Source organism: Leiobunum rupestre, chromosome 3 (assembly GCF_980474605.1).
Source record: "Leiobunum rupestre chromosome 3, qqLeiRupe1.1.hap1, whole genome shotgun sequence".
Taxonomy (NCBI): Eukaryota; Metazoa; Arthropoda; class Arachnida; order Opiliones; family Sclerosomatidae; genus Leiobunum; species Leiobunum rupestre.
This window is the reverse complement of record NC_143386.1, coordinates 58422292-58434626: the sequence shown is the minus strand read 5'-3', so window position 1 is coordinate 58434626 and position 12335 is coordinate 58422292. Positions and strand designations below refer to the sequence as shown.

Sequence of the window (12335 nt, the reverse complement as noted above, 5' to 3'; positions counted from 1 at the left end):
ATTTCTCATCGTTGAATCGAACATTATTGTCAGATGGCAAAAATGGGCAAACCACGAGAAAATAAAAGTACATTTGGAGTGCGCATTCGAGCCGAGAAGGTGTTGCCGAAGAGGGTAATGGGCGAGAGATAAAATGACGAAAAGATCAGATAGAGGGAGCCGCTGAAAGAGAAAGCGTCGCTCGATAGAGGGCGTTAGTGGAAATGGGCCTATTAAGCGTCTGCTCTTAAAATTGAGAAATTACGTTAGCAGCGCCCCAAAGTGCGTCCGAAATGAAACTATACAATATAGAGGGACAAGGGACAATAGACTAGGCGCCTCCAGATTACGTAGAATGGAGAGGGGCAGGGCGAGGACGCAGGGCATGGCAGGGCTGCCGGCTATCGACTCCGTGAATTTCTCTTTCATACTCCGTTAAATGGAGTATAGAACGCCAATGATATAGAATTAATGGATAAATTAACGCTAAAGAATGCTCCACTCTCCGACATCTCAAATGCTTCGTTCAATTCGTTATCTGGCTGTTCAGTTTTGAGTTCACGTACTCTGTCTTTTATTCACCTCTTTCTTGCTGGGACATCGGACATCAATTAAAAAAATCACAACATTTAGTATTTTAGTTTTATCAGTCCGTGGAATTAAATATTTCTGCTTAAGGGGGAAGACTACAGTGGTCATTGTCTACTTTCGCTCTATTTCAAGCTGAACTCTTTTAATTTTGTATTTTAACTTATCAAATTAATATTTAAGCGTAGAACAGCTTCTTGTCTAGTGACTAAAATAATTTTGACATTTTTAAATTTAAAAGTAATTAAGTTATTACGTTTTAATTCGGATCCCCGGAGCTAAACAAGTTGGGCAAGCGCCCAAACTACCTTTTAATTAGGACCTTATATCTCGTTAACTATTAATATTAGAATTATCAAAATTATTTTAAGCACTAGAGGAAGGTTCAGCCTAATAAGAAAAAGATAATTCAATTATGTAATTGTTAAAACAGAAACGTTCGGCTTGAACGAAAAAGAGGCTATTACTGTATTCTTCCCCCTTAAAGGGAATATATCCTGCAAAGCAATCTTTATGTAAAAACCCTTTCATTTTTTCAAATTGCCTTGTACAGTGGCGCCAGTCATTTCTAAAGCCAAAGGCAAGAGCGGCCAGAGCCGCAAACTTTGGTGTTCCACACCAAATACCTGAAGTTAAATTCCCATTAAGAATGTCTTTAAAATTAACCTTCTGTGTCGCTTGAAAGTCAATAAAAACACCGCGTTATCTCATTGGTTACCCGAATCCCTTACGAAAATTACTTGATCCAATGTGCCAATTAAATCCTACACATCCGGTTTGAATCAAATAATTTTGATGAAACCGGAATGAATTTGAATTTCACACATCAATTGTAATTAGATCTTTGACACATTTTCTTATTTCAATTTTTATTTCCGTTAACATAAATAATCCACAAATATTTTACCTAATCAAACTATGTCTTTTACTACAAAAAGTAAATAAAGTAGATAGGTTTTATTTAAGGCAAATTGTCTGATAGTATTCCTTACAGTATTATATTAGTTCAATTTAATTTATAATTACACAGATAAATTTCTGAAAAAATGAACCATTCGCGTTAGAGAAACATTTGATAGTTATTAATCTAATATTAAATTTCAACCTTTCCGTTAACATAAACAATCCACAAATTCGGAAAATTATTAAATATCAACCCCTGTAAGTTAACGTATCCCTAGACACTGGTGTACCGCGGCTGGAGCACTTCTACAGGCGCCAGTAGGCCAATTTTAGACATTAAATCTACCACATAAAAAAAGATAAAAAATCTATAGCTGATATAATAAAATAGATTACAGAGTGGTGACTAAAGCCAAGGGGGTAAGTAGGGGGCAGGGTTTGAGTAGAAATTTGGTTAACAACCCATTAATAGGAACCACATTATGACGATGGGCGCGAATTTAGGCTGCCAAAAATCGCCGATCTTTTACGTCGTCCAAAAAAAGCTGGGTAAGCATCTTGGAGGGCGAGAATAGTAGTTTCCTTGGTAATACGCCGCGTGAGCCAGAGAGAAAAGCGTGTTGAGTGTTGGAGGAAATTCGGGAAAAATCAATGTTACGCGACCTCGCCCTTTTCGGGGCCCTTAAGATTAGGGGGGTATTAAGTGGGATATCGAAATCTACTTTCTCTCTGGCGGCCACCTTAGACCACTTTCGCCTCCCTCCTGACCCACCCCCACTCACTTTTTATTATTATTTTATATCTCTAAAATAGTGCCAGCCCTGGCCAGCCTGCCACGCCAATGCGGAAGACTTTATTCTTTAAACGGACGATTTACAGGTTTTTGGAAATTTAGGAAGTCACGATTTTGCCCTAATAGGAAAAATAAATATTTTTAAAACTATTTAATACATTTCTTTGTCTATACTGCCAACGTAACATATTTTTTCAAGAATTCATTTTCGAAGAATAATCGGTAAATTTGTCATATCATTTTCTAAAGCTATAACCAGAAGTAAATGAAATAGCGCTCAGAATCGGAGGGCGTTTTCCTTATGAAAATAATGAGAAAATCGGGTCAAATATAAGGTAATTTCCATCCCTAAATTGCACTTGGGAATTGTGGGTATAGCCATTTCTATGTATAAAAAATGGTTTCATAAAAACAATAACGTTTTTTTTTTGGCCTAGAAGCGCGCAAAATTTCTAATTCGAGGTCAAAATGTCACTTCATAAGGAAAACGCTTCCAACACGGGGAGAATATCAATCTGATTACCTCGATTCATTTACTTCTGCTATAACAGGATAAAAATATGATTCTAAAATAAGAAACTAATAAGTGTTTACATTTTGCGCCTTCATGTGGTGTTATTCAAACAATTCGATTTGAGCGGTTTTCCAGTAAAATAACTCCCATTGAAAAGGATCTCCAACCCACGAATGTATAATTTCTAATATTATTTTAAAGAACGTTGTTTCTTATGATGAAAGAATACATCCCTATCTACACAGTGTCTCTGATTTCTTAATAAGGACGTTTTTCGAAACAATCTATAATAGACAGAGTCGAAATATTTAGTATATTTTACAATATATAAAATAATGAGGCAATGGCAACATTTCTCAATTATGGAAAATTTAGTTTTTCAATATCAATGAGTAATTTTCATATAATTTAAATCCGCCGAAATAAAAAAATACAAATTGACATTTTGGTCTTATGAAGGCCAAAATGGGCGTTACACACGCGGAAAGGTTATTTAAAATACATAATTTTAAGCGTGGTAAAATCTCACACCAAAAATATTTGTTGGTTTGAAGTTAAATCTTAAAAATTACCGTTTAGAAAACCCTTGATATGAAGGAATTAGATTTTTCAATTGTTACCAAAATTTCTGCCTCAAATCGTCATATTTATAAAGAACGGGATGAAGGTATTCTTTTTAAAGTGGTTCATTGTTTAAATTAAGGCTGACTAAAGCTAATGATAATTTTAAGCGCGTCGCGTTTTCGAGGTTTTAATGAGATTAACTCGTTAATAAACTTTAAGAGATTGAAGCAACGTAAAACCTTCATTATTTTCCCATTTTCAATTAGTAACCACGGGTTATCGAGCCCTGATTTATTATATCAGTTGGGCCATGCTCAGAAATATACGACTCCCCCCCCCCTTAGTCCCCCACTCCCCCCCGCGCTGTATTCTCTCTTTTCGGTCTCTGCTCCGCCCCCCCCCCCTCTTCGAGCCGTTGCCCTTGGTTACATTCTCCAGCTCCTCTTCCTCCTCACCATCATAGCCCGAAACGAAGGGGCGGACAAAAATCGAATAGTCCTCTACAACCGCACTTTTCTACCTTAGTATTTCGTATTGTGGAATACTTAGCGCCATCTATCGTGGTTGTCTCAAAATATGTTTATAAATTGAGAAAATGAGGAATTTGGAATTGAGTTTTAAATTAAATACCCCTAAGAAAACATTTAAGGGGAAAACCTTATGAATATGACTATTTTGGATCAGTTTTAATTTAAATTATGAATATGACTATTTTGGATCAGTTTTAATTTAAATTATGAATATGACTATTTTGGATCAGTTTTAATTTAAATTATGAATATGACTATTTTGGATCAGTTTTAATTTAAATTATGAATATGACTATTTTGGATCAGTTTTAATTTAAATTATGAATATGACTATTTTGGATCAGTTTTAATTTAAATTATGAATATGACTATTTTGGATCAGTTTTAATTTAAATTATGAATATGACTATTTTGGATCAGTTTTATTTTAAATTATGAATATGACTATTTTGGATCAGTTTTATTTTGAATATGACTATTTTGGATCAGTTTTATTTTGAATATGACTATTTTGGATCAGTTTTATTTTGAATATGACTATTATGGATCAGTTTTATTTTGAATATGACTATTTTGGATCAGTTTTATTTTAAATTATGAATATGACTATTTTGGATCAGTTTTATTTTAAATTATGAATATGACTATTTTGGATCAGTTTTATTTTAAATTATGAATATTAAGACTATTTTGGATCAGTTTTATTTTAAATTATGAATATGACTATTTTGGATCAGTTTTATTTTAAATTATGAATATGACTATTTTGGATCAGTTTTATTTTAAATTATGAATATGACTATTTTGGATCAGTTTTATTTTAAATTGTGAATATGACTATTTTGGATCAGTTTTATTTTAAATTATGAATATGACTATTTTGGATCAGTTTTATTTTAAATTATGAATATGACTATTTTGGATCAGTTTTATTTTAAATTATGAATATTAAGACTATTTTGGATCAGTTTTATTTTAAATTATGAATATGACTATTTTGGATCAGTTTTATTTTAAATTATGAATATGACTATTTTGGATCAGTTTTATTTTAAATTATGAATATGACTATTTTGGATCAGATTTAATTTAAATTCTAAATATGACTATTTTGGATCAGTTTTATTATGAATATGACTGTTTTGGATCAGTTTTATTTTAAATTATGAATATGACTATTTTGGATCAGTTTTATTTTAGATAATGAATATGAATATTTTGGATCAGATTTAATTTAAATTCTGAATATGACTATTTTGGATCAGTTTTATTTTAAATTATGTATATGACTATTTTGTATCAGTTTTATTTTAAATTATGAATATGACTATTTTGGATCAGTTTTATTTTAAATTATGAATATGACTATTTTGGATCAGTTTTATTTTAAATTATGAATATGACTATTTTGGATCAGTTTTATTTTAAATTATGAATATGACTATTTTGGATCAGATTTAATTTAAATTATGAATATGATTATTTTGGATCAGTTTTATTTTAAATTATGAATATGACTATCAGTTTTATTTTAAATTATGAATATGACTATTTTGGGATCAGTTTTATTTTAAATTGTGAATATGACTATTTTGGATCAGATTTAATTTAAATTCTGAATATGACTATTTTGGATCAGATTTAATTTAAATTATGAATATGACTATTTTGGATCAGTTTTATTTTAAATTATGAATATGACTATTTTGTATCAGTTTTATTTTAAATTATGAATATGACTATTTTGAATCAGTTTTATTTTAAATTATGAATATGACTATTTTGAATCAGTTTTATTTTAAATTATGAATATGACTATTTTGGATCAGTTTTATTTTGAATTATTAATATGACTATTTTGGATCAGTTTTATTTTAAATTATGAATATGACTATTTTGGATCAGATTTAATTTAAATTCTGAATATGACTATTTTGGATCAGATTTAATTTAAATTATGAATATGACTATTTTGGATCAGTTTTATTTCAAATTATGAATATGACTATTTTGTATCAGTTTTATTTTAAATTATGAATATGACTATTTTGAATCAGTTTTATTTTAAATTATGAATATGACTATTTTGGATCAGTTTTATTTTGAATTATTAATATGACTATTTTGGATCAGTTTTATTTTAAATTATGAATATGACTATTTTGGATCAGTTTTATTTTAAATTATGAATATGACTATTTTGGATCAGATTTAATTTAAATTCTAAATATGACTATTTTGGATCAGTTTTATTATGAATATGACTGTTTTGGATCAGTTTTATTTTAAATTATGAATATGACTATTTTGGATCAGTTTTATTTTAGATAATGAATATGAATATTTTGGATCAGATTTAATTTAAATTCTGAATATGACTATTTTGGATCAGTTTTATTTTAAATTATGAATATGACTATTTTGTATCAGTTTTATTTTAAATTATGAATATGACTATTTTGGATCAGTTTTATTTTAAATTATGAATATGACTATTTTGTATCAGTTTTATTTTAAATTATAAATATGACTATTTTGGATCAGTTTTATTTTAAATTATGAATATGACTATTTTAAGGAACCGTTTAATTTTAAATTATGAATATGACTATTTTGGGGATCAGTTTAATTTTAAATTATGAATATGACTATTTTGGGATCAGTTTTATTTTAAATTATGAATATGACTATTTTGGGATCAGTTTTATTTTAAATTATGAATATGACTATTTTGGGATCAGTTTTAATGCCGTTTAGGCAGGAATCCATACCTCTACTTGGAATTCTTATCGCGGCAGATTTGTTCAAAATCGGGCGTGATGTAGATAGAGCATAGCGCCGAACCACTTTTCAACGGCGGCGGCGGGAACGATAATTAGTTCGGCGGCGGCGTGGCGCGCCGATTTGCAGAAAATAATCGGCGGCGTTGAAAAAAATCGGTGGCGGCGGCGCCTAAGGGGGAAAACTGCCCCCCCCCCCTCAGAAATAGCGCCAGCCTTTTAATAGACCGCTAGAACTTAAACTGTTAAACACATTTAAAAAAATACATGTTTAATAGAATGTATTTTATTAAAATAGGAACCACGAAGGAGAGGTAACTTTGGTTACATACTATCATATGTAACTTATTTAATCATAAGTGTGCCAGAAAGAACTTTTTCATAATGAGACCTTGTTGCAAGGATATGATGTAATTGACGTCACTTCCCAGTTGATGACGGTTTTGTCGTCATCAAAACTAGTTCTGGCGGGGAGGGAAGGAAGTTAAAACCAGTTTTGCGCGACGTCAGTCCGTAATTTCTTTGGTGGCTGTGAAACAAGGTCTCATTTAAATTTTTAATACAGAGATGTTAAACAGAGGCACACTTATGAGTAACTATGTTACATATGATACTAATAAACTAAAACATTTACGCTAGTAATAACAATACTGTACTTATTTACTACCATTTCACTAGTATTATTATCTATACACTCTTTTTAGAAACGTTTACTGGGCGCCGTAATTATCGTACAGACAACCAACGAGCCAGCCCTCTACCGCAGAAATTTCATCCCCCCAAAACCGGCTTTTCCCCCGCGCATTTAAGTCTATTATCACAAATTGTTTTATCTTTGTATCAAAGGAATTTTTAAAATATAATAGACTAGTTATTGCTGAATGCAGCTGATACGTTTCTGTACTTATTACAAAATACGAGGCGAGGCAACTCCAAAGCCGTTTTCGTTTCTCTCTCTCCGATCCCAGCTGCAGAAAATCTTGGTGCGAGCGGTGCAGTGGTGCCAGATCTTTTGGAAATTATTAATTATTTCCAATTTTATAACGCGAGTACGGTGCACCCAACAGCCTAGAAATCGTAGCACTACCAAAAGAAAAATCTATGTAGTTCGAATTTAGATCTCAAAACGTAGAGGTCGGGGATGGTTAACTTTTATTCAATAGATAAAGCTCTCAAAATTATTCGAAAAATGTTTTGATCAAGTAATTTATATTTCTGTATTATCCGATTAAATATTTCGATAAATTGGTAAAATTAATCGGAAAAACGACGTTTTTTTCGATAAAAAGCTCAAAATTTACGAATAATACATGTTTTTTAATCATTTTCCGAAATATTAACCGGTAAATTACTTTGTTTACATTTTTTTCCCAAAAAAATCAATTTAGTAATGGATAATGATTAACCGTTACCGACCTCTATCAAAACGCAATTATTATACTTTAATAATGGAAATTAATTCGGCGGCGAAATTAAATTTATCTGTGGCGGCGTTTCGGCGTTATCTAAATAATCAGCGGCGCTATCCTCTAGATGTAGACCTATATCAGATATGAAATTTACCAAAAGGAGACGAAAATGTTTTTGACCACTTAAAACAAAAAAAAATCTCTATTTAAAAAAGCATGGGATTTTCTCAGTTTCAGGTTTTTAAAAAAATTGGACCACATTTAGGTAAATTTCATCAAGTTTGGGTAAATTGGAACATTTTTCGGGTAAAACTGTAACCATTTTTGAGTAAAATAAGGAAAAAAAATCTGGTTTTTGTTTTAAGTGGTCAAATCGAATGGGTAGCGCAACGTCTCCTTTTGGGAAATATCATATCTGATATAGGTCTACATCACGCCCGACTTTGAACAAAATCGGCAATAAACACCTCGGGTACTCTCCTTGTAAGTTGCAGGTTAAGGAAGGCAAAATATCTAGTACATTTGGCGGAAAGATACTAGCATGACTTTCGGGTAAATCGGCGGAGGAATTTTCGAATTTTGCCTATTTTCTGTTGAATTCCTAAATGTTAATACGCGTGTTATATTAGTCCATTTTAGGCATGTCTACAGCGTAAATTTCAAAGTGTTCAATAAATATTTCATGTTGATTATTATTTTTAAGCTTCATTATAGCGTATTTGTAGTATTATGATAATAAAAATCATCAAATTGTGCGTTGATGTTCACGTCAAAGTGGTAATTTCGGCATTACCTGTTCTATACTTACCCTGTACTCACTAAACGGTCTTTTTTTTCATATTCCTCACTTGTAGTACTAAAAATAAAATATTAGAAATGTTCTTAAATCTTATCTATGTTAATTAATTATTTATATGTATCGTCAAATTTCTTTGAGGGCAATTTCTTATTCACTCTTTGATTATTTTAAAAAGAATATTCAATCTGAAGAACCAACTCAAAACCATCTATTTTGCCAACTTTTAAATACATTTTTTTAAGAATGGCGTGAATCAGCTTTGGTTTATTTCCTTAAATAAGTTGAGAGCACATTCAATTATTTTCTAAAAATTATTTAAACCTGGCATTGTAACTTACACTTTAACCATTGTTCTCGAAACTAATCTAATAAATAAGTATAAATATAATAATTTATAATGTTATAAAATATATTACACTTTCAACACTTCTAAACAGGAAAAAAACTCTTATTTTTAATTTGCTTGTGATGTTTTTGAATCGTGCAAGTTCTTATTCGCCTTGTGTTGGAGATAATTTAATTCACCCTCAATTATTCTATAGAGCCGACGCTGGGTGAGTTTTTACCCCATCCAGTGGCAGGCACCAGTACTAACATTCGTAGAGTGTCACCTTAAAAAACTGCTCGAGCACATATTGAACGTAAGCCACGCTCATGCTTAACATGCCGTTTAATTAGTCTTTTCAGTTTACATAGAGCCATCGAAGAGCTCATAAACGGTTCCAATTTATAATTTACAAAAGCAAATCTTCCACGTAATAGACCAAATTCCAGGAGTGTATGAACTTGCCGTGTTGCACGCTCAGGGCGTAGGAACGTTCTAGAAGTTGGAGGGGGCAAAGAGAAACGAAAAGGGGTCTGGAGAAGGGTTTTGAATTTTTAATGGAGTGTAGCTTCTCCGAATGCATGTGTACATTTTACTACTGTGTAAATTGGCGGGAAAACACTGAAATTTAAACACAGTTGAGGTTCTACAAGCTTTATATGCTTTTCAAATGAGAATTTGAGCCTTTTGAAGATTTCAACTGATCAAAAAGTTGGAGTGGGCAATAACATTAGTTGCCCCTCCCAACAAAATTCTAGGGAGGTGCATAGCCCCCCCGACTTCTACGCCCCTGTGCACGCTACACTATTCTCCGTTTAGTCCTTTTAAACATTTCTTTGTCCGTGATCTAACATTATCAATAATAATTATTATAAACAAGTTCGTAAAGATACTATGTTTCGCATGGGGGGGAAACAAGTTGTTCAAGACTAATAAATGGCAATTTCACGAGAAATTAGATAAGATTATCAAGAAATAGTAATTTTAAATTATTGAAATTAACGGTCCTAATTAATCCAAGAAATATTTCGGTTGTAAGTGGATACGGTACCAACAAGCCACCGGGAGTTAGTAAAGTATTCGCTCTGGTTTAAACTTATCTAATAACAATCATAATAATAATCAGCTAGGCTAATACCCAAGGCAACACTTTAGGCCTAAGTCATCTAGCGACTTTTCAAGCCATTATTTCAGGTGGCCAGGTTACAATGCGTAGGAGGGTGGTGGTAAGCCCTTACTTACGACTAACTCGAGCAAAGGCATAACTGAGCTTTCTTCGAACAGCCATCTCTTGTTATTGCTTTTATAACGGATTTCAAATTAATGAAACTTACGGTATAATTTAATTTTTGGAACGAATTTTTACAGAAAGCGTACCGGAAGTGGGTTTGCGCAATGCTACTTCCGTATCACGACAGGGACGGTCGTCGGCTGAGAGCCTGCAGGAGTTTCTGTCACTTGGTGGAGCAACGTTGTCCCTACTTTCACCCCTTCTACAAAGATCAGTACGCGGGGGAACCAGCCTTCAAATGCATAGGTAAGTGGCCCCCGTCTTGCCATCTCGTGCTCGTTGAACTGCAACGGTGTTTTTTATTTCTTAGACCGGAACATTCCGGATCTACCAGCGTTAACGAACGACTCTGCCTATGGTCCGGACGGGAACGGAACGTGCTACAACTACTGCGACATGAATCCGCTGGATATCGACGACCCGGTGCTCAATAATTATTGCCCTCGGAAGGAGCGGACAGCCAATGAGGGTCGCGTTGAAGGCGCGACGCCGAGTGGGCCCCCCAGCGCCCCCTCTCGCGCGGGGGGCGTGTCGGACGGTGCCCTCGTCGAAGGGGTGGCCACGACGACGGCCGTGCTCGAAGCGGAGCAGACGACGACGACGCGAGACGCGGGCGGGGGCGGCGGAAGAACTCCCGGCCCGACGCCGCCGCCCCCCGACGACCAAGACGCTCCCGCCAATCATTCCACGCGTCGGGACAACGCCACGACTGCAGACGCGAAACCTGGTGCCTCTCCTTCCAATTCCGCCGCCACTTCAACGTCTACGACGTACCTGCTCCTCGAACCTTGGATAGTCGCGAGCGGAGGCGCGCTGGCGTCCCTAGTGGCGACCCTCCTCTTCGCTAGGCCGCCATTGGCTCGGACTACTACCACTACGACTCGTAGTTCGCGGCGTCGTCGGACTATATTAACTACTCTGGCCGCGGCCTCGACTACGACGACGACGCGACCAATTTCGTACTCGACGCGTCGACGCCCGAGTTCGGGAAATTACAATCTACGACGGCGCCGTTCCGAATCTAGACGGCGGAAACTACACGAGCGACATCTAGTGACGGATTGAAGTATTATTTAAAGATAAAAATATGAAAATAAATTAAAAAATATATATATAAGAAATATATAAAAAATATATAACCCGCAAAAAGTTGCAAACAAATCGAATCCGGGTACACCCTAAAAACGGCTTGGAAATAATTTTTAAATATATATAAAAAAGTGGATACCAAAATTAATCCTATGGATTGTGTATAAGAGATAAATATATATAAATATATATATTAATATTCGAGCAGTAAGCCGCCATTTTTAACGGGGAAAAGGGTATCGTTAAAAGAGAAGAGCCCGCGATTCGTACACTTAGGGTTCGCAACGCCCTCAATCGGCTAAAGCCCGAACTAAAACTAAATAAAAAGTTTTAAGAGTATATAAAAAAAGGAAAAATATGACGATATATATATATGAATAAATTTGAGGTTGTAGTTATTATATATAAATATATATACTAATTATTTAGATGGGAAAAATACATTATGTTAGGCCCGTAAACAAAGGAACAAAAAAATCATGAAAAAGTTACTCCTAGGAAAAAAAATGTTTTTTATTTGTCACCATTTTTCTAAGTTTTTTTCTACTCGATGACGCTAAACTAACCGCCTAATTCTATTGGCTGCGAAGAAGACCAACGTGATTCTCATTGGCTGATCTCGCCTAAGCCGAATGTTACTGGTCAAATGACACGAAACTGAAACCGAAAGGGGCCAGCCTGAGTGCCAATCATATTTGACAGGGGTCAAATGTCAAGTCTTTCAAACGACACGGGGTCAAGAAGGTAGATGCCCATTTCAAATTCCCTTTA

General features: G+C 34.0%; 1 protein-coding gene across 2 annotated transcripts in view; it reads left to right on the top strand.

Annotated features, from left to right (window-relative positions):
- Nucleotides 1–12335, top strand: part of LOC149953192 (uncharacterized) — a 65794-nt gene that overhangs the window by 52122 nt on the left and 1337 nt on the right. For both annotated transcript variants that reach the window (XM_090168800.1, XM_090168799.1), the window contains 2 exons: nucleotides 10553–10721; nucleotides 10786–12308. In XM_090168800.1, the coding sequence (XP_090024926.1) occupies nucleotides 10553–10721; nucleotides 10786–11540 (924 nt within the window). In that variant the 3' untranslated portion in view covers nucleotides 11541–12308. The remainder of the gene's footprint in view (nucleotides 1–10552; nucleotides 10722–10785; nucleotides 12309–12335) is intronic.